The 21,923-nt window shown below is 46.9% G+C and overlaps 1 protein-coding gene across 3 annotated transcripts; it reads left to right on the forward strand.

The window, feature by feature from the left end:
• The first annotated feature begins 1,934 nt into the window (after positions 1-1,934).
• arhgef5 (Rho guanine nucleotide exchange factor (GEF) 5) lies at positions 1,935-20,582 on the forward strand. Of its 3 annotated transcripts, none has more exons than XR_007195431.1 (16): positions 1,935-2,688; positions 3,851-6,863; positions 9,015-9,063; positions 9,664-9,719; positions 10,258-10,619; positions 11,170-11,330; positions 12,479-12,631; positions 14,313-14,442; positions 14,576-14,650; positions 14,771-14,860; positions 15,067-15,209; positions 15,983-16,126; positions 18,320-18,390; positions 18,764-18,868; positions 19,536-20,378; positions 20,419-20,582. XR_007195431.1 is itself a non-coding variant. In XM_048260315.1 (15 exons), the coding sequence occupies exons 2-15, from the start codon at positions 3,872-3,874 to the stop codon at positions 19,676-19,678; spliced, it is 4,674 nt and encodes a 1,557-aa protein (XP_048116272.1). In that variant the 5' UTR covers positions 1,935-2,688; positions 3,851-3,871; the 3' UTR covers positions 19,679-20,582. The 3 variants fall into 3 exon arrangements, 1 of the variants encoding a protein (XP_048116272.1); XR_007195430.1 differs by having other exon boundaries at positions 19,536-20,298; positions 20,339-20,582; XM_048260315.1 differs by having other exon boundaries at positions 19,536-20,582.
• Positions 20,583-21,923: the final 1,341 nt, after the last annotated feature.

Genomic DNA, 21,923 nt, shown 5'->3' on the forward strand with positions numbered 1-21,923 from the left:
ATGAGAGCATGGCTGTAGGAAGTTTTGACTATTTCCCCGGTGAAATGTGTCGTTGTTGGCGCCTGTTGCCAAATATGTGCCTTATCTTTTTAAATTTACATTAAAGCCATTGACTTTGCATAAATCAGTTTGGATGAAGGATACACGGCAATGAACTCGCCTTTTGTCTTTCCATGACAGTGCCTAGCCTAGGCCTAGGGCCTACCTCAAAAACAGTTTTCAGGTAGGCTTACTGCTGCCACATTTGTTTTAGTTAACACAGACTGATATGTGGCTCAGAAGATGTTAGCTTAAGCCTATATGGGCTTTTCTACAATATTTGACCTGAGAAAAGGCTTTACAAACACTGTCCTACTCCATATTAAGGCTACTGCAAATAAAACAGCCTGATTATTGATTAAACAAACCATTTGAATATAGACCATGTAGCATTTTTTATCCAGGAGACTATTTTCATCTAGAATCTAGCCAGGTTTTTTTTGTGTTATCATGAGTCCTATATGTATTCACAATTAAATAAATCAGGAATCTTTGGTAGCCTACCATATCTTCCAAGGCAGACAACACACTCAGGTTCAGACTCTCAACACTCAACTTCTGCAGTCTCAGACCATCCTTTGAAGCAAACCTGTTTGTTTCCCATGATGCGATTATGCCAAATGTTTATTTTGGTGCAAATGAAACCCTCCAGCCTTAGAAAATGGAATTTCCCAGATTAAACCCTCCAAGACATCCCAGACAATGTCTGCTATTATGGCGACTTGATGTTAAAAGCCAACACATGACTATGCTGAAGTGCCAGACATTAAATTGAATGAAATCTAAATAAAATGCTCAGGCAACACAGCTAGACTGTGTGAAAAGCACAAACCTTGCTGCAGCTTTATATTCAGGGCCATATGTTCCAGTGTTTACAAAATGTTCTTACATGTAATCCCCCCCCCCCCCCTAATATAACACCTTCACAATTAATACATACATATGGCATCACCATTTGTACCATTTTAACATTGCACCCACACAACATGTTTCATTAAATGCATGCGAGTCTCACAGTAATGTGTCCCATTTATGGCCTTACACCAAACAACTTCGACAAGATTTTGAGTAATGCTTGAATGGGGGCATTAGTTAAAAGACTCTTTTAAGAATCTTTCCCAAATCTTGTCAAAGTTGTTTGGTGTAAGGAGGCCATTAGGTGTGTCTGCCACCCTTTGATATGGTGCGAGCTCACCACTCACAGCTGAACACCCTTTTGTATGGGAATGAGAAGTAGGACCTGATTGCTTCAACACATATCTGGCTTAAACCAGTTCCGCCCAGTTTAAATATCGTTTTTTTTGTTATTTCATTTTTTTCTCTGCCTCTTTCTTGGTTTAAAACTGATGTTATGACAGGGTTGCCTTTTCAGGATTTATATTTACAAATACACTAAAAGCTACATTGCAAAATAAATCCAGGCACATTTCATAATGTAGACTATTTTAAGGCTAATGGTTACATCACATGATTGCCTATTAAATTACACTGTCAGTCGTCAGGGATTAAGTATTTTTTCTCTGTTCCACATCCTGACTGATAAATTGAGAAAGTTCAAAGGAAGAATTTACCCTAAGAGGCATGACTCACAATGCCTACTAAGTTCTGTGTGCTATATTGCTTGTCCAAGCCCAGCTTGGGGAAAGACAGTCTTATTATCTAAAATCTGAGGACTCCCAGTTTTTTTTCCCAGAATGTGTTTTTCTGAGAATGCTGTTAGTGTTTTATTACCTTCTGGCTGCAGGCAGGGTCACTGTGTGTGTGTGTGTTAACCCATATGTGTGACAGGCTATGCCTCCCCTCCCCCTCTTTCAAACAGCACACCAGATACAGATCCACATACTGCCTTTACCTGTCTGAGCTTGGAGACACACCCAAGACATTTTCAGCAGCCAATCACAGTGTTGGACAAAGAAGAGGTAGTCTTCCTGTTTCAGTGTGAGATTGAACAACCAGGACTAACGCAGAAAGGGAGCAACAGAGAGAGAGAGAGAGAGAGAGAGAGAGAGAGAGAGAGAGAGCTCTGGCGCAATCTCAGATCAACACTAACTAAACACCACAGGGTCGAGTGGAGAGAGGAGGAGGGGGAGACTGTTTAAAGAAAACTGCCTTCACGATGAGATGTACTCGACTGTGAAACAATACTGAGCGGAGAGAGAGAGAGAGACAGAGAAGGAGAGAGAGAGAGAGAGAGAGAAGGAGAGAGAGAGAGAGAGAGAAGCAAGGAGAGGAGGGGTGAGATAAGTGTCAATCTGTTCAGACTTGTTTGGGAATTTGAGGAGGGAGGTAGGAGGGGGCCAAACCGAAAGGGAGAAAAAGAGAAGAGAGAGAGTGAGAGAGAAAAGGGAGGAACGGAGGGGGGAGAGACTCTTGTGGTGGTCTAAACATTTGTTTCTTTGGAGTTAGAATTTGTGCAAACAAGTCTTGGCTTGGGCAAGGCACTGGATGAAAGTTTCGAACGAAACAGGCAAACGCACCTTGGCGTGGAGACGAGAGGCTGGCCTCTGAGCACTCACTGCGGAAAGCAAGACAGATATGTGGAATGTGTGTGTATTGTGCAACTCCTGCTAGCCTCTGAGAAATCTTCTGAGACAGAGGAGCGACACAGCGGTGGGGGAGAGACGTGATCTCCCCAAATACCAAACTCAGGTGAGTTCTCTGCTCAGCTAGACTGCCTTTCCCCCCCCTCTACCTCTACCTCTACTAACCACTAAATTACACATACTGTCCACAACTATCGGTTACCACAACTATCAGGTTACCAGTGGTGACACTGAGATTTGCTGCTGTCATTAATGACCAGTGAGCGTGGCTTTCACACTCAGTGACCCTTTTTCCTGTTTAAAGTGGTTTAATGTGACAAAATCTGGTCATGCATGTCTGTTTCCTGTGATTCACCAAGTTGGGTGTCAGTCCACCATGTTGTAATAGTCTCCTTCTCTCTCTCTCTCTCCCTCTCTCTCTCTCTCTCTCCCCCTGTTAGGCCCTGTGTATTACCGCTTGCATTCTTCACTTGCAAGCATATTTAGAGAAAAAAGTCATTTGCAGTTCAACAGCCATTTTAGGACTGTTCCTTTCACATTGTTGAGGGGATTTGTTAAATGGGAGGGAGAATGAATTCAGTGAACTTGTGTGAATACACAAAACTGAACTGGAAAGACAGTGTTAGAAATCTATGCAGTGAATTTATCCTTAACATCAGTTTGGTATGTGATAGGAAATTATGTCATATGCAGGTATGCAGGTCTTATAGTTCATTTACCATGCACAAGTTGAGGCTCTTGCAGCTTGTGGTCTGTTATCCGGCTTCTTATATTTTGTTTAAAATGATTTTTGCTATTAAAAGTTTGACTTATATCAGTCATTTAAATAAGCCCCATTAGCCAGTAAATGTGTCAATTTGCATTTTGCCTATAATCCACAAAGTTGTTGCATGATGTAGTCACTGTTTTCATAAAAGTTCCATGCCATGGCATTTTTTGGCTAGGAAAGCATAACAGACAGTGCAGTTTTCCTTGCAAGGCACATGCCTTTAGCTGATGGTAAGAAAGATGTCCTGTCGAGAGTGGGAAAAATAGCATTTGGCCACATTTCAGCTGCAAACTGAATGATCTTAAGACTCATTTAAAACATTAATACATCTCTAAAGGACATGGAGCTCCCTGTCATTTTGTCACCATTTTGTCGAGCCAAATGCAATAAGAAGGATGTTCTTCATTTTGTTGAGTCAAATGCAATAAGAAGGTGTTCTTCTTATGGCTTGACCTGAGAAAAAGCAGTTAATTAATGGCATGCTTTTCTGCCACCACAGGTTTAAGGAAAGTATGTAGCCATGGAAACCAGACGCACCAACTTGACTCACGCGGACACGCTGCGAACAGCAGAGCGGGGTGGACACGATGTCAGCCCACACGCCACACGCCGGGCAAGCGAAAGGCCAAGGGACCCAGAACCAGACGCCCGGGGCTGGAATCGAGAGAGAGAGCTGAGCTTCACCACCTTCAAAGGACGAGGGGGAGAGGCAGAGAGAGACCGACGCAGAGAGCAAGAGACACCCAAGCGTCCCAACGGCAGATTGCTGTCCATGCTGGAGTCAGGCCCAGTGGTGGACTTGGAGGGAGAGAGGGCGAAAGGAGACACCTTCCCCAGGATGAGGAAGCCCAGCCGAGAGCCAGACAGAAGAGCCAACATCATCCCGGAGCACGAGAGGAAGAGGAGAGACTGGGAGGTGGAGAGGGGCACAGGCACAAGCCAAGAGCGCCAGGCAAGGACAGGGCGTGGAGGGGACCGCAGCAGAGAAAGTGACCGAGAGATGGCCCAGAGGAGGGACAAGGACATCCAGAGGTACCGGGAGGAGGAGAGGCGGAGGAAGAGGGAGAGAGGGCAGCTGATAGAGGACTGGAAGCAGAACGTGCAGAGAAGCTTGGAGAGGGAGCAAGTGAGGGCATATGACCCCAGCGGCCAAGAGAGGAGGCGTGAGCGCAACCCCGAGGGCAATGACCCACGTGGACCACGGGAGATGGAACGAGAGAGAGGAAGACCAAGAGAGAGTGACCGAGCAAATCGCTCTTACTCTCCCCGACGACAGAGAGCGACGGAGGAAGAGAGCGGGATGGACAGGCCAAGAGGGGGTAACAAGGAGTACATGAGAGAGGGGCGGAGGGATGCAAGGAGCGAGGGAGAGAGTGATGGGGGCAATAGAGGGAACGTTAGCGCAAGAGTGGAATACACAGCGACTCTGCAACACAAGCACAGCAGGAGCGAGGGAGACAACGAAGGAGATGAGAGGAGAGAAAGAGAGAGACAGAGAGATAGAGAGAGGGAGAGAGAGAGAGAAACAGGCAGAAATAGGGACGGGTATTACGAGCGGGACAGACCGAGGGGGCGCGGGAGGGACGGGTACGAGCGGGACAGACCGAGGGGGCGAGGGAGGGACACAGACAGAGCTGTGGACAAGCGGAGGGATGAATTTAGTGACACACTGCGCAGGGGGAGGGATGACAGGAGTGGCAGAGAGAGGGAAGGTGGCCGACCGTACCCACGAGATGAAAACGTGGGCCGACGCAGAGAGGGCGAGCGCCCTGCAGAGAGGGAGAGGGAGCAGAGGAGACCGAGAGAGAGGGCAAGGGAAGGGGAGGACGGAGGGAGTCCATCACCAAGGAGTGCCCAGTTTAGAACCCAGCCGAGTAGTGACCAGCTCAGGGCTCAGTCATGGGCCTCAAGCAGTGGGGAGCTCAGGGTGCAGTCACGGGCCTCAAGCAGTGGGGAGTGGATGTCAGGCGGGAGTGACCTGGAGAACGAGCGCCGGAGGAGAGGAGCAAGGGACGGCAACGAAGGCCGAGAGACCGGACAGGAGGGCACTCCAGAGCGAGAGAGGAGGAGGCCAAGAGAGCCAGTCCAGGGAGAACACAAGAGGCCTGAGAGCCAGGACACGACGGCACAGGAGGGAGAGAGGAGGAGTGTGACCGGTCAAGATGATAGAGAGAAAAAGAATGAAATGGACAAGATGGGAGCTGACCGGGACGAGCGGGCAGGCGAGAGGCCAGAGGGGAGGACCATGAGGAGAATGTGGCTGGTGCCAGGCTCCGAGAGAACAAGAGCCTCGCGGGAGTCTTCGCAAGAGGAGGAGCTGCTCGTGAGCATGAGGGAGGCGGCAGCCAGAGAGCCAGAGGCGGCTAGCCAGGGCCTGCAGGACAAGTACCGCATGCTGGAGAGAACCGAAGAGTTTGCAGGGAACCGCGGCCGAGATGGGGGTGGGCCTGAGGAGGGAGGGGGCTCCGAGTCAGGGAGTACGGACGAGAGGGAGGCCAATGTAACGGAGGAGAGCGACCGAGAGAGGGAGGAGGGGAGCGAAGGGCTGAGCGACGGAGAGGTACTGGGCGTGTGGCGGACGTCGCCTTCTGTGGAGGACGGCTTTGTGACCGTCTCTAGCGGAGGGGAGGAGGAGGAGGACAATTTCGAGGACTGCAAGGAATTCTGGGATGGCGGGGTCCGAGATGATTCCACCAGGCAGTCGCAGAGAGGTCATGAGAGACAGAGAGGGGGAGAGACAGGGGACGTCACGAGGACAACGTCAGACAGAGACAAGGCTGGCACCGTCTTCTGTGTGGTTGGGAACAAACTGCCCAGAAAAGAGTTGCACAGTCGAAGGGCCTACCTTGATCTGGATAACCTCGAATCAATGCCTGCTGTTCGGACTGACTACTCTAAACTCAAGTACAACAACCGTAGGTCTCTTGACCTCACTGGGGACGGAACACCCAAACAGGAACCCACTCTGTCCAAAGACAGGGATCAGGATGATGGGGCTGAATCACCAAACACGCAAGACGCAGAGAAGGAGCCAGAGAGACAATCACTCTCTAATGAGCATGTGCAGGAGGAGGTGACCGCATCATCAGATGACCAAATCAACGCAAACTCCTCCCCAGAGCCCACTGCACACCCACCTGTGGGCACAGACGAGCCTGGTGGGCTGGAGGATTATGGGTACGCCGTTATAAAAGACGGGAGACAGGAAGCGGGACCCACCGCGGAGCAGCCCAGTGGGGATGGAGAGATCTGGGCTACAGCGCAGGAGATGAAGCGCCACTCCCAGGCACCGCACCTCAAGTGGGCCAAGAGCGTGGTGCGAGAGATCCTCGGCTACACCGATGACCCAGGGTTAGAGGCGGCGTCCGAGGCTCGGACTAAGAGGCCCGCCGATCCAAACCAGGGGTCCGAGGGCCTACCGGTACCGGGGCCGATGCCGATGCCAGTCTACATCACAGTCCAGAAGAGACTAGAAGCACGGGACTCAGACTCTGAGCCACAGCCGCCGCTAGGTGAGGAGGAGGAGGAGGAGAAAGAGCCGGCACGCTGGGAGGAGCCGAGAGGTAGTGTGGTGCATGCTGGGAGTTTAACACACGTCGACGTGCATGCGGACATGGAGGCAGAGCTGCATGGGGAGAGTGAGACACACTTGCATGGAGAGGATGACACGCGTGAGATCGCTGTGGAGACTGACACACAGACAGGGGCGAGCACACACACACACACACACATAGAGGTGGAGGAAGATAAGAAGGCGCGTGAGGAAGAGGTGGGTGCAGGGGAAGGAGAGGGGTCGGCGCAAGAGGCAAACACCGACTCCGAAGCCAAGTCGACCGAGGCGCCGTCACAGTCCCGTGACTCGTCCGTGGAGAGGGAGGCCGTGGCAGTGGCAGGGGAGGGGGAGGGAGGGGGCGGCAGGGGAGGGGAGGGAGGGGGCGTGGCGGAGATTAAGAAGGGGGAGAAATGTGTGATACTGAGCACCAACAGCTTTCGGGATCTGGGCACAGAAGCGCGGCTGAGGAGGAGGGGGATCCGCAAGACGGAGAAGAAAGAGAGACGAGAGGAGGAGGAAGAGGAGGAGGAAGAGGGAGAAGGAGGAGAAGTGAGTAGAGACCGCAGGACCAGAGTGTTCGCCTCAGGTAAGACAGATGGACTTTAAACAGCGAGTGCTTTATCAGTTGCTGTATGTCGGTGGGGGGGGGGGCAATTCTGAGGTCACTGATCTGGTCAGCTTTTTCACGGTTTCGATGGTCAGATCTGCATGTGCTTTGTAGCAAATTGGTTGATCTCATGAGGCCCTGTGGTCGAGTCTGGCTTGGAGCACAGGCCACATCATGAGAAGCCAGTTCCAGTTGGAGCATTATGTTTTTGCTCCAACACCAATGAGCTACTACCCAAAGAGGATGCACTGTCTGACACCACTCGCTAGGTTGCCAATGATAAGAGTCAACATGCTAACATGTTAACTGGTTACATGCTAACTGGAGTCTTGGCCATGTTTAGGCAATTTTGCGCAGTGTTCTGACCTGAACCACAGAGCTAGATGGTGTTATGGTTTTGAGTTTATAAGCAGATAAGCCTGGTAATATTGTGTAAGCAACTGAGACAAAACATATGTAGGCTAAGGTGTCAGGACGGAAAGTGGCAGTAAGCAATACAAGTCTGTCACTGTCTCCAAACTAGACTGACAGGTAGCAGAGAGGGGTCCAGTTTATAAGGCAGTTAACAAATCTCACTTGGCCTCATAAGGCTGAGGCCATAAAGTCTGGACAGTAATCATCTACCAAGTAAAAGTGACCACCGTTGCATAACTATAAAGTTGCATGTTGTTTATTGTCTATATTGTAATTGTGTGTCCTGCCACAGTAAGGGTTAGTTGAAATAATGTAGGTGTATGCTGTTGCGAAAGAGGATATTTTCTAGACAGTCTCACATAGTTGGATTGAGTAAGGCTGGAATTCCCTGTGGTGGGAGGCGTAGTTTGTTTCTTGTGCGTGGCTGTGAAGTCAGAGAGGAGGATCGCGACAGGCAGGTGTAGAGTAGCTCACACGCACTCAGACTCTGACTGAATGGAAGCTCTTCTCGGAATACCCCAGATCAGAGAGGCATGGAGCCTTTTAAACAGTTTAACCGGAGGTATTGGACAAAACGCACACACACACACACACACACAAACACACACACACACACACACACAGCAAGAGAGAAAGATAGACAGAACTGGGGCTCATAACAGTCTTGCCTCGTGCTTGTTTCTGAGCCGTGATGGTGTTGCTCTGCTTCACGCTGTATTCTGGGTCTGGTTTTCTGTGTGAGTGAGTACACAAGCATGTATTTATTTCCCTTTTACCTGCACCTGTGGCTAACCGCATTCTTCTTTTCTGTGTATTTGTGTGTGAGTGTGACCATATACTGTTATTTGCTCCTTTATATGTCCAACACTATGCATGTGTGACTCTCTGGCGTGATGATAATCTTGTCTGCTGGCACTATGTGTCTATGAGACACTTACATGGAGGAGAAATCCTTGTCAGCCTTACTGTGTGTATATAAGTGTCACTACATGAACGTGTGATAACTGGATCATGAACGTGTGAACTGTATGGGAGTTGTCCTGACTTGTAACACTGAGTACCCATGTGTCTGTGTGTGCAACTTTACAGAGGAGGAAAACGATGACATGCGATTCAGCTGGAACGAGGTAGAACTAAGGTAAGAAGAACTACTGAAGACATCTCTTGTCAATCAATACAAGTCAGGCAAGCTTGTTCAAAGATGAAAAGAACTTTACCTTAAATGAATGTTTCTCAAAATGTATCTGAAATTAATGTATAATGATAAAGTAACTGTATCATTTCGGGTCACTGTGTCATTAAACTGTATGACTTTCTAAAAATATGAATAGAGCAACGGTTAACGGGAAATAAGGTGTTCCATTTCCAGCAACAGGCTGTAAAGCACTCCCCCCACTGAAGGGTTCCGCTTGTGTGTGACTTAGTGTGTCCTGTGCATTCCTGAACATGGAGGGCATGGAGCTTTTGCCTGCCTGTAACAGGCGCATGTGTTTAGATAACATCAGCAATTCCTGTACCATCTGGTGCGGGCTTTAGGCTTTTATAACAAGAGCACGTAAAAAGATTTCAGCATTGACCTTTAACATACATTTTGTTTTTCTTCATACATGTCTCTCTCTCTCTCTCTCTCTCTCTTTCTTTCTTTCTTTCTTTCTTTCTTTCTTTCTCTCTCTCTTTCTCTCTCTGTCTCACACACACATACACACACATTCTTTCCTCTTTCTCCTCACCCCCTCAGGAAAGTGGTGGACTCCATTGGGAGGACGACGAAGAAAAGGAACTCTAAATTCTTCAGTAGGTGCCCCCCCACATCACTTCCCCTTTTCCACCTGTGTCACTTGTTTCCTGCAGTCCAGAACCACCAATTACAATAACTAATCAGCGGTTACTAAATGCACTGGAGGCCCACTGTTATTGAGCCCAATTCTGTATAAGGAAGCAGAATTTTCTGTGGAAGAGTGTGGGCTCAGCCACAGCATGGTGAGACGCAAGCTGCTTTCTGAAAAACTGCTCGGGGCCTTTGGACAGGTTACGGCAGGCAGCCCAATGCCTGTGGAAAAAAACACCTGCTGTTGCTTATTTATCATTTCAAACAAGTACGCAGGGGGAGGAATTTGTCTAATGACATCCCTTTTGCTCTACTTTGGAAGTGCAATTTTATTTTGTTTTAGGTGAAGTTTTCTTGTTGTGCAACTCCCAACATCCCCCAAACTTTGTCTTCGCCTCTCCTTCGTTTTTTCGCTTAACGTTCGCTTAACGTTCGTTTGTACTTATTTCTAGATTTGCCAGTGACATGCTTCAGTGTTTTCCCTTTTCTCTTCCCTCCTCTCAGACTCCCAGCTCTACCAGCAGTACAGCGAGGTGGTGTTGAACCGGGAGATCCTGCGGCAGTCTGATGCCGACACGCTCCCCACCCACCCGGCATCACCATGCGCGCCTGCGGCCGCCGCCGTCCAGCCCAGCCCTGCCCAGCGGCCCCTGCCCCCCATACCGCCCCTCCCGCACCCCCTCCCCTCATCAGGCGCCCTCTCCGGCGGGGCGTCCACGCTGACCGTGCCCCAACTGCCCCCCCGGCCCCCGTCGCCCCGAGTGTCCATCTCCAGCCAGACGCAGTCCCTTTGGCAGGAGCTGCCCAGCGTCAGGAACAGCATTGAGCTGGAGGAGATGAGCGAAGACCAGAGGAGGCTGCAGGAGGTACAAAACTACATTTCCCATCAACCCCCTCTTCAACCATGGATGTGGATGGACATAAGTGTGCATTGGTATTTATGGGCATTTGAGGAATGTGTTCTTTTTTAAAGGTCTTAGGGGAACCGTAGTCCCCAGATGTTACATAAAACTTTCTCTACCGGGCTGATTTGGTCAAGAACACCACAGTTAAGGAGCAGCAGTGCCTCTTTACACTAGGGTCCTATAGGCACAAGCAAATTTAGATGACGTTTTTATCCAAAGCGAGTTTCAAATGAGGACTAACATTCAAGCTACATTGCAAAGGAGACCTTATGATAACAATAAACTTTTACAACCACATGAATACTGGAGGAGTTTAGGTGCCAGTTGGGATGTAATCAGAGGAAGGAGGAGGAGGAGGAGGAGGAAGAGGGGAAGTAGTTTGCGCTCCCGTAATGTTTTTAACGTGCGAGCAAATGTGCTGGGATCCTGGGTAATTGGGGGGTGTTAGTGTTGAGTGGTTTGTTTTTGTGTTTGGACATGATCTCACCCTACCACATGCTGTGACTGACAGGTCCGATTTGAGGTGGTGACCAGCGAGGCCTCCTACAGCCGCAGTCTTGACATTGTGGTCGAGCACTTTGTCAAGTGCAAAGACCTGGAGAGCTTTCTCACAGGCCAGGATCGGAACTGGCTCTTCTCTCGACTCGTTGATGTCCGGGCCATCAGTCATAGGTAAGTGAAGCACATCATAGTTTGTCAGATCCCTAAGATCCTCAGGTAAAGGGCTCCTTGCAATACCAAGAATGAAGTACCTTGCCCCCACTCTCTGGAACTGAACTAGAGACTGCTCCAACAGTGTATTCTTTTAAAATCAGATTAAAAACGTATTCTCACAAGCTTTTAAGTAGGCTTATAGGTATAAAGTATAAGTATACTCTTTTGATCCTGTGAGGGGAAATTTGGTTTCTGCATTTATCCCAATCCGTGAATTAGTGAAACACACTCAGCACACAGTGAACACACAGTGAGGTGAAGCACACACTAATCCCGGCGCAGAGCCTGCCTGCAACAACAGCGGCGCTCGGGGAGCAGTGAGGGGTTAGGTGCCTTGCTCAAGGGCACTTCAGTCGTGCCTACTGGTCAAGATTCGAACCGGCAACCCTCCGGTTACAAGTCCGAAGCGCTAACCAGTAGGCCACGGTTTAAGTAATTTAATTGTTTAATTATAATTTCTTTTTTTTAAATATTTTTTATTATTTATTATTATTGATCATTTAATAATTTAAAAATTATTTTCCATTTTTTAATTCACTTTTATTCACTTGTTATTATATGTATTTTAATGTCCATCTTTTTATGTGAATCTAATCTTTATTGTTTGGTCATGTTTTGTTGGTTGTGTCCCTTTATTTTGGAGCACATTGGGTCTGTGCTTGTCACATGAAATGTGCTATATAAATAAAATTGATTTAATTTGATTTGATCTGGATTGAGAGGATCAGACCTTGGGCACTATGTGTTAATGATCCCCCTCCTGCTGTGTGCTACTGATTTCTGAGTTACTGTGTGTGCTAATGTACTAACGAGACATATTATGGTGAAAGGAAAATCAATTTTCTGTTGATCTTGGATAACCTTTCATCTCCTCCATTGAGCCAGACCCAAGGTCTGAGAGGAGCTGTTTGCGTTGCTGAATCACATTGTGTTCTTTTGTGTGCGTGGCTGTTAATCTCCTCCACCAAATAAGAATGAAGTGAAATCAATAAAATGGTCAATTCACCCATGCCTTCAGTGAGTTTGCACAAATATTGATAAGCTTACACCCCTCGCACAATGTGCTGATGTGTTTGACGTTTCTTCGTTTCCATGGTGACGTGCAGTTTCCTGACCAAGCTGGAGGAGCGGGTGGAGAACAACACGCTGCACTTTGACGTGTGTGACATCATCACGCGGCACTGCCAGATGTTCCGCATGGTGTATGTGCCGTACCTCACCAACCAGTCGTACCAGGACAAGACCTACCAGCGCCTCATGTGAGTACTGCACGTCTGCTCCGGTGGCGCTTACATCGATTCTCACTGACGTCCACCTACTGTACCTCTAACACGTTACCAAAAGTACACACACACACACACCACAACACCACCCCCGCCACACCCACACCCACTCAAATGTTCTATTCTCTCTAACCTTGAATCAGGTTGTGTTAAAGGAGAATTCCGGTGTGATATTGACCTAAAGTGTATTGAAACATGATACCGAGTGTGAACGTATGTCTCATAGCCCATCTCGGCTTGTCCCCTGCACTCCAAAATCTGCTTAGTTAGCCGATGCTACCAACAGCTTTTTCAATAGTGGTGCTTCGGCATCGGGCTAGCCATGCAAATAAATCACTGTTTTACACCCATTTACGAGGCTCAATGTATCTCCACACTTCATTGGTAGACTTCCGAGGGCCCTGACATTTAAAACGAGACATTGAGAACTTTGAAAAAGCACTGGTAGTTTACTTACAAGACGATTTATACAGACAGTATCTTCACGAAGTTTAGCGTTTGCAGCCATCTTGAATTTAGTCACGATAAGTCGAGCAAGGAGTAAGAATGAACAGGTATGATAAGGGATCAGATTCCAAAAATAATTTAGGGGAAATGCATGGATTCCAGTTGCTGCTACTGGAAGAAACTGGAATCCATGCATTTCCACTGAATTAATTTTGGAATCATTATGTTAAGCCCACCTAATGACTCTATACACGATTTCATTGGCCTGATTAAGTTTCGATTTCTGGAGCTCACAAGTCAACGGAGAGTTGCTAGACTAGCCCTGGCAGCAAATGTAATTCGCTGCCGCTAGGGGCGCGTCTAGATTTCTAGGCTAAGATATAACGTCTTTCATGAAATATTAAGAGACCTGGCGAGACTGCCACCTAGTGATAGACCCACGAAAATGGCCTGGTTTTGAGATGATGTGCATGCGTCACTGATTCGACCCAAAGCGGCAACCGAGTAATGATAAAATGTCCAGATTGTGCGTTTTCATGAGTTTTCGATCGTCATATATTTCATTTCCATTCATCACAGAGTTCCCAAAATCACATATAATGTGTGTTAGAAAAAAAAGAAGCTAAAAACGCGATATTACGTTTTTGGCACGCAACGCATGGGAAGGAAAAACGTAATATTACGTTTTTGGCACTCAATGAGTTAATCACAAACACTGTGCTCAGTGGTATTTGGATGGCAAACATACATTAGTGCCTGTGTTGATCACAATGATGATGTGCTTAGTGGTATTGGGACCAGGGAAGGATGGTACACATACAGTACAGCAGCAGAATGAGGATCTCTGCTCTATGCTCAGTTTAATGGAATAGAGTTAAATAAAGCTGAGAAGAATGAGTTTAGATGTGTGCATACCCAACTAGTTACCTCTCTCTCGTGTCGTTGGTCAGGGACGAGAACCCAAACTTCACTCATATAAAATGTTCTGCTACCTCTCTCTCGTGTCGTTGGTCAGGGACGAGAACCCAAACTTCACTCATATAAAATGTTCTGCTACCTCTCTCTCGTGTCGTTGGTCAGGGACGAGAACCCAAACTTCACTCATATAAAATGTTCTGCTACCTCTCTCTCGTGTCGTTGGTCAGGGACGAGAACCCAAACTTCACTCATATAAAATGTTCTGCTACCTCTCTCTCGTGTTGTTGGTCAGGGACGAGAACCCGAGCTTCAAGCGCTGTGTGGAGAAGCTGGAGCGCAGCCCGGTGTGCCAGAGACTGCCTCTCCGCTCCTTCCTGATCCTCCCCTTCCAGCGCATCACCCGCCTCAAACTCCTGGTGCAGGTACACCCACCTTTCTCCTGCACATAGCACCACCTCTTCTCTCCGCCGTATGACTGCCCTCCTTTGAAACGCAGGGAAGGTCCTTGGCATCTCTTCGGTGTTTGTACTGATCTTCTGATTTCTTTTCCTCTAGAATATTGTGAAAAGAACAGCTCCTAAGTCAGACGACGAAGCGCAAGCCATTAAAGCCATGAAGCTTTTGGAGAAGGTGAGAATCACACATTTCACCATTTCAACAAAATTGAAATGGTGAAATGTGTGAAATTGAAAGGGCCAAAATTCTTTAACCCTGTCAAATAACACTCTTCCTGAATGCACCTTGTTGCAGATAATTCAGGACAGCAATGATAGCATTACACAGATGAAGAGTATTGAGTCACTGGTATCTCTTAGCGCCAAGGTGGACTTTGAATGCAAGGTGAGTCCTAAAACTAGTGAAAGAGAAATAAACAAACTGCTTCTGTAAACATCTGATTACCTGATTTGATTTTTTTTTTCCATCAAACAATTGAAAACTATATTGGGCTATAATGGAAGTTAAGACATAATGTTGATATATGTGGTTGTGTGTTACTCATTTAGAGTATAGTGTTGATGTTGTTTTGTTAATTGTTTGTTTGTCAGACCTTGCCACTGATCAGTCAGTCCAGGCGGATGGTCAGGGAGGGCATGGTGACAGAGCTGATGGATTTCTCCATGAAGGAGACGGAGCGTAGTGTCTACATTCATCTCTTCAATGATTACCTGCTGCTCTCCCTGCCCAAAGAGTGAGTGGAACACACACACACAGACACACACAAACAAAACAACTACAGCGGTAAACATTATTTGTGAATTAGATAGATAGATAGATACTTTATTGATTCCCAGGGGAAATTCAAGATGTCGTAAACAAACTAATCATTTGTGTCTTTGTGAATCACTGTAGTTGTAAACCATTGCTTGTCATGGGAAAAGGAACGAGAGAAGTGCACTAGTGTGTTGCTGTCACAGATTAGGGCACAGGCGGTTGTGCATTATACAACAGTTAAACTATTTCTTAATTTCTGTTTGGACGAAAGACATTCCGGAGTGGGGTTATCTCAGAACATCCCTTACTTGACTCATGGCTTCAGTCAAACCACAGCCATCCTTACCAGCCCCACTGTCGTGTACACTGATTGCTTCATTGGCCTGTTGTTGTGTTTTTAATGGAATTCAGAAGACTGGGAGGAGTCAGTTGAGGTCGAGTCTGAAGAATAACACCTCTGTAGATCAGCAGGGGAAAAAAACGGTAAAAAAAAAAAACGGTTTGGATTAACATGCTTGTAGAAGTGCCTCTCCACTCCTACTGGTTTGCCATGATTCACATGGACAAGTCTGCCCACATGCTACTGCACAGCCCAGCAGAATGTGAACTGCAGCAAGGTGACTCAGGGCCTTATTGTTCTCTCCTCTCAATTTAGCAGGTTTGTTTTTTCAGAGCAAAGAGCGTCCGTGGTGTGGTCTGCTCGTCAGGTTACCTCACCTAATCTGCTTCTTGTTGTTGATTCTGTACCAGGGGCGGGCGGTTCACTGTGATTGATCATGCTCCCGTGGCCGAGCTGCGCGCAGAAAACTGTCGGGTCAAACTCCACTCGCTGAAGAAGAACGTCTTCCGCCTTTACTTGTCCAGGAAAATGCTGCTGCTGAGGACAGGCACACTGTAAGTGAGGGAGGGGAATGAGTGAGTGCATTCATGTGTGTGTTTATCTATGTACTTTTGATGTTGTTGTTTTTTGGGGGCCAAGCAGCGAAGCTGTGAAGGCACCCATTGTGTTTCTTATGTTTTCTTCCCTATTATTATTACGCTTCTGTCATTGAGGTCAATGGCAGCCCATACAACCGTCTGGTAAAAAGTTATGAAATTTGGCACAGTAATTAGGCACAGTCCCATGATTAATTTCACCAAGTGTCAAGTCGGCACCTCGAGCGGCTCTAAGCCACCAACAGAAAAGTTGGACGCGGCGTTCGCGACGTAACTTCTGACCAGTTGGCCCGATTTAAAAAAATGAGGTATCTTTGGAATCCTTGGACCAAGCCAGGTTCAACGCACCCTATGACGTCATTTTCCGCCATGATGGATTTTCCACCATATTGGATTTTAGTGAAAGTGAAACTAAAACTTCACAGGTCACAAATTTTGTCCGATCGTCACCAAACTTGACACACATGATTTTCAGACCAAGCCTCACAAAAGTTGTGGTGTTTTGTTTTCGGAACTATAACCGTTCACCCGTAATATCCAATCGAAATTTGCGGCGAAGCCGCCAAACAGGAAGTGAGATCATATCTCAGCAACCCTTGCATGTATCAAAGCCAAACTTGTTGTATGGACTCAGGACCCAATCAGGGGGATGCTCAAGAAATTGTGTGACCTTTGGCCTCTAGAGGGCACTGCAATTAAGAAACATGCCTTTTGGCCTGTAGCTGCTGTTGTGCTTAGAATTACAACGCACTAGTGGTTTCTGGTAATACTGTTGGAGTTCCTTAAGCCGACCCAGGTCAACTTGTGATGTCATCATAATTGATTCGGCCGCCATGTTGGATTAAATCAAAAACACGTACAAGTTTTCGCAGGTCACAAAGTTCAGCGGATTCTCACCAAAATTGGCAGAGACCATGCCTGATGAGTGCATTGAATTCTGGAACAATTGACAGAAGCATTGGCCTGTAACAGCCAAACAAAATGTGCGGAGAAGCCGCAAAACAGGAAGTGAGCTCATATCTCAGTAACGCTTTCATGTATCAAAACCAAACTTAGAACATGTACCTCAGACCCCATCGGGAGGACGCTCAAGAAATTCGGTGACCTTTGACCTCTAGGGGGCTCTGTAATTGACACAAATGCATTTTGGCCAGTAGTTGCTGATGCGCATTATTCTGCAATGGAAGTCAATGGCAACCGTCTGGTAAAAAGTTATACAATTTTGCACACTGTTTGGGGACAGTCCAATAATTAATTTCACCAAGTTTCATGCGGCACCTCAAAGCTCTAAGCCACCAACAGGCCAAAGTTGGGCGTGTGTTCACGGATCGTAACTTTTGACTGGTTGACCCGATTGTCAAAATGAGGTATCATTGGAATCCTTGGGCCAAGCCGAGTTCAACACACCCTATGACATCAATTTTTGACCTCTATGTTTAAATCACAGCAAGTGTGATCATATCTCAGTAGATCTTTTATTTTTGATGTGAAACTGATGACAGCGGTTCCATCAGTTCATTCTAAAGCGTGCCTGCAAGGATGGGCGGGGTGGGGCCGGGCAGGGGCGATTGCGGCGGTGGGCTGGCTGGGTGAGGGGGCAGTGACACTCAGCCCTGGTTCAGCCACACAAAATCAGTTATGTTTTGATGTGAAACTTGACCTTGTAACTCAGCCAATCTTGGGTTGTTTGGCATGGAACTTGCTGTGACTGCTTAATGCTATATGTCTGATGCAACGGCATTGAGTTACATGGCAAATCTGGCCTGCTGAACCTCCTGCTTGGCCCCCACATTGCTGCTTGCAGCTATATTTTAACATTGACTTTGTGACAGAGGTGACCTAAGCTGTTAGTTTTTGTTAATTTTGTTTTATTTCAGTGTATAAATGATGACTTTGTATCCCAGTCCATGCTTACAGTCAGTCTCACACCGATCCAGTTGCTGCAGTCACTGGGATACAAGAAACACATGATGGCTTTGCTTCCTGTTTACTAATAGATAAACTTTTTGTCATGTATGTATGTGTGTGTGTGTGTGTGTCTGTATATGTGTGTGTGTGTGTGTGTGTGTGTGTGTGTCTGTGTCTGTGTGTATGTGTGTGTGTGTGTCTGTGTGTGTGTGTGTGTGTGTGTGTGTGTGTGTGTGTGTGTAGGAGTGATAAGTTGCGCTGGATCTCGGCCATTTCCAGCCCCCACCCTGAGATGGACTTCACAGCAGCCCAGGGTATGTGTCACTCTGCACTCCTTCCACAGGAAGTTCTGTCGTAAACCAGGCCAGCTCAGCTGGTTCAATTAAAGTGACTGTAGTCAGAGGGAGTGGCGCCCCCTGCTGTTTTATTGGGAATATCGCCTCCAGCCAGCCAGCCAGCCACAAACAGATCAGATGATGCTTCAGACTCCCAGAAGGACATGTGATTAGTAGCATTAGGTGTTTAATCAAGGCTGGAGCATCACAGAGAGACTGCGCTCTGAAAGAGAGGGTTGTCTAACCAGAAAGAGATGTTAGGGAAACATGTAGGCTCTTGTTAACAAGACAAAACCCCAAATATTTAAATGTTTCTAATCACGTTTTTTCTCTCTCACACGTACGCAAACAGATTTTCCTCAGATGCAGTGCATACGTGCCTTGGTGGCCCAGCAACCAGACGAGCTCGGCCTGGAGAAAGCTGATGTCCTATTGGTCCATCAGGAGAGCAGTGACGGTAAGTTGGACTACACTTGAATTTCCCCTTGGGGATCAATAATCTATCTATCTATCTATCTATCTATCTATCTATCATCAGCCTAGGGTTCACTGAAATCTGTGGACAGAATGTAAATGTAAAAATGTAAATCAGGTTTCTAGGCCAAGTATACTTGTGTATACAAGGAATTTGGTCTCTGCATTTATCCCATCTGTGAATTAGTGAACACACAGTGAGGTGAAGCACACACTAATCCCGGCGCAGTGAGCTGCCTGCTACAGCAGCGCTCGGGGAGCAGTGAGGGGTTAGGTGCCTTGCTCAAGGGCACCTCAGCCGTGGATGTGGGCATGGGAGAGCAGTGCTCCACCCACATTTTTCCTACTGGTTGGGGATCTAACCGGCAACCCGTGTGTGTGTGTGTGTGTGTGTGTGTGTGTGTGTGTGTGTGTGTGTGTGTGTGTGTGTGTGTGTGTGTGTGTGTGTGCACTACCAGTCAAAAGTTTTGACACAGCTACTCATTTATACAAATTTATATTATAAATATATATACATACAAATATGACTAAAAACATTAGTATAAGTATTAGTATTGGGGATCTTAACAGTAAAACTAGTGAGTAACCTGCAGACACAACACACACACAAACACATGAAGTGCTGATCTCTGCCCTCCTCTCTCATGCAGGGTGGGTGGAGGGAACCCGCATGTCGGACAGACACCGAGGATGGGCCCCAAAGTCGCACCTGGAAAGCATCACCAACGAGAAAGCTCGGCAGCGCAACCTTATGGACATTCACAAAATCACCACAGCGACTGCAGCATTATGAGTGTCTACACACACACACACCTACCTACTGTACAATCAGACAGGCCAACTTCACACCACTGGATTCTCCAAGACGCTGTGTGCCCTGCCCTGCTTGCACATACACAGGTTATGGTCCACTGAGAATAAAGTCAGGGTTGACTTTTCAGCCCAACTTGGCTTTGCTGGGACCCAGACTACCTGGGCTTGGACATTTGGCTCGCAGAGAGCCATGTTTTTTTTTTTCTTTTTGTCTCTGCAACATCAGCTGGGGGGTGTTGGCGACGAGGGTGTTGGCCGGACACTAACTCTAGCGCCACCTCCTAAGCATGAACTTGTGGGCCGCAAAGCAGAGGCAGCAGCCTGAAACAGAGAGGCCGGACTAGGCTTTGCCTGAATGCGCTCCCTGGCCTTGTAACAAGCTCCTGGAAGTTAGATGGCTGTTTAAAAATGAAAGGGATTGGGAAAGGGGGCTGCTAAGCTTTATTTTTGTGAAATGTGTAACTATGGTTCTTTGGAGTGAACTTTGTACGATATTTCAACTGTAATTTACAATATATTTACTTATATTTACTTTTAACAAAACTCTACAAGAGCCACACTGGTCCTGGCGATGGTGTAGCTACGTGAACGGACCAACAGGTTTAGAGTTCTGTTGAAGCTCTGTACGATGGACCAACAGGTTTAGAGTTCTGTTGAAGCTCTGTACGATGGACCAACAGGTTTAGAGTTCTGTTGAAGCTCTGTACGATGGACCAACAGGTTTAGAGTTCTGATGAAGCTCTGTACGTGTTTGTTATTGAGCTGTAAACTTGCACAGTGCTAGGGCACAATGAAATGGTGATACATGGTGACTTGCACAATGAAATGGTGATACATCTGTATTCTGTGGCCGTCACGTCCTCAACAAAGTTTCACTGTACACACTTCCAGTCCCAAATAATTTCTAATATTCTTGTGGAACAGCTGCCAGTCAACTACTGTACCAAGTAGCCATGGGTTCCCCGTGGACACAATGTAACAAATGAAACTGAAAAAGGACAAAACAGATGGTTTTGGTTTTTTTTGCATTCTAATATTTGTTTTATTTACAACAAGCTCCTGAAAGCCACTGAGAGCTGGCCTTGTGCACGTGGTAAATGGGAAATCGCAATGCAAATTCAGTAGAACACTGAGGTCGTCATCATCACACAAGGTCAACAAATTCACAACATGGATCAAATGTTTCAATCAATACATACATTCCTGACGGGTGAGGCCAGCCACTGCAGCGGTCACCACACACAAGTGAGTACACAGACAACTCATTGTCAAAAGAAGGAGGACGAGATAGTAAGGCCAGATGAAGAGGTTTCTTTTTTTCAGACTGCTGAAGATTCAAGAGGAAACCAAATGCTTTAGTGTCACAACAATCATTATAATTGACAAGGTATTAAAAAAGGGGGGGGCTTGAGAACTGGATTTTTTTTGTTTCTGCAGAAAGGTTTGTAGTTACAAGCAGAGGGAAATCAAAGAAAAAGGCGGTCTTGATTATTTCTGAAATCGACTGGTTCCTGAGGAAGGCTGGAGTCCCCGACCCGTAATCAATGATGGTAGACACTGAAATTATGTCAGTGATAAAACCAAACTAACTTTTAGACAGTCATGATCACTGAACTAGCCCATATAATCTGCAGAGCTAAGCAACAGTTGAACTAGCCCATATAATCTGCAGAGCTAAGGGCACAGTATACTCAATGCAGTGGTCTCTGTGTGCACAAGTTGTGACGTCACCGAAGCACCAGCCCAATATTCACATGCAGTCATCTCCTGAGAGGTGTCCATGCTGTGGAAAGGCTATCGCTATCGACTACACCATTGAAGGAGAAGAAGAAAATGTAAGCAGAAGGACCAGCTGATGGTGTCAAGGAGCTTTGGAGCCCTCTGAGCAGCAACATGCAACTGGTTTGAAATGAATCTTTTCATGACCTCTTGCTGGATTATTGCTTATGTCCCTAGTTCCTTTCTCTTCCCTGTGCTGTAATGCTCACTGGTAACTTAGTTAACTTCTCCGACTGACAATTCAAACTTCACGATTCCAGTTTACAAATCAGCTCCAATTCTACCACAAACCACTTACACTCTGATCGCCATTTTAAATTTAAAGTTAACTTTAACATTCATGTTGTTAAATTGGAGTTAATTAGACTTAAGTTTATTTATCACCCAGAGAAGAAATACTCTTTTCTGATTGGCTGGTGTGGTGGCTATAAATTCTGAAAACGGGA

Source organism: Alosa alosa, chromosome 13 (genome assembly GCF_017589495.1).
Source record: "Alosa alosa isolate M-15738 ecotype Scorff River chromosome 13, AALO_Geno_1.1, whole genome shotgun sequence".
Taxonomy (NCBI): Eukaryota; Metazoa; Chordata; class Actinopteri; order Clupeiformes; family Clupeidae; genus Alosa; species Alosa alosa.

Bases quoted from the DNA above. Each gene is read 5' to 3' on its own strand.
- arhgef5 (XM_048260315.1), top strand. From the start codon at position 3,872: ATGGAAACCAGACGCACCAACTTGACTCACGCGGACACGCTGCGAACA. The intron at 12,632-14,312 runs GTGAGTACTGCA...GTTGTTGGTCAG, and splicing joins AAGACCTACCAGCGCCTCAT to GGACGAGAACCCGAGCTTCA. The intron at 18,391-18,763 runs GTATGTGTCACT...GTACGCAAACAG, and splicing joins GGACTTCACAGCAGCCCAGG to ATTTTCCTCAGATGCAGTGC.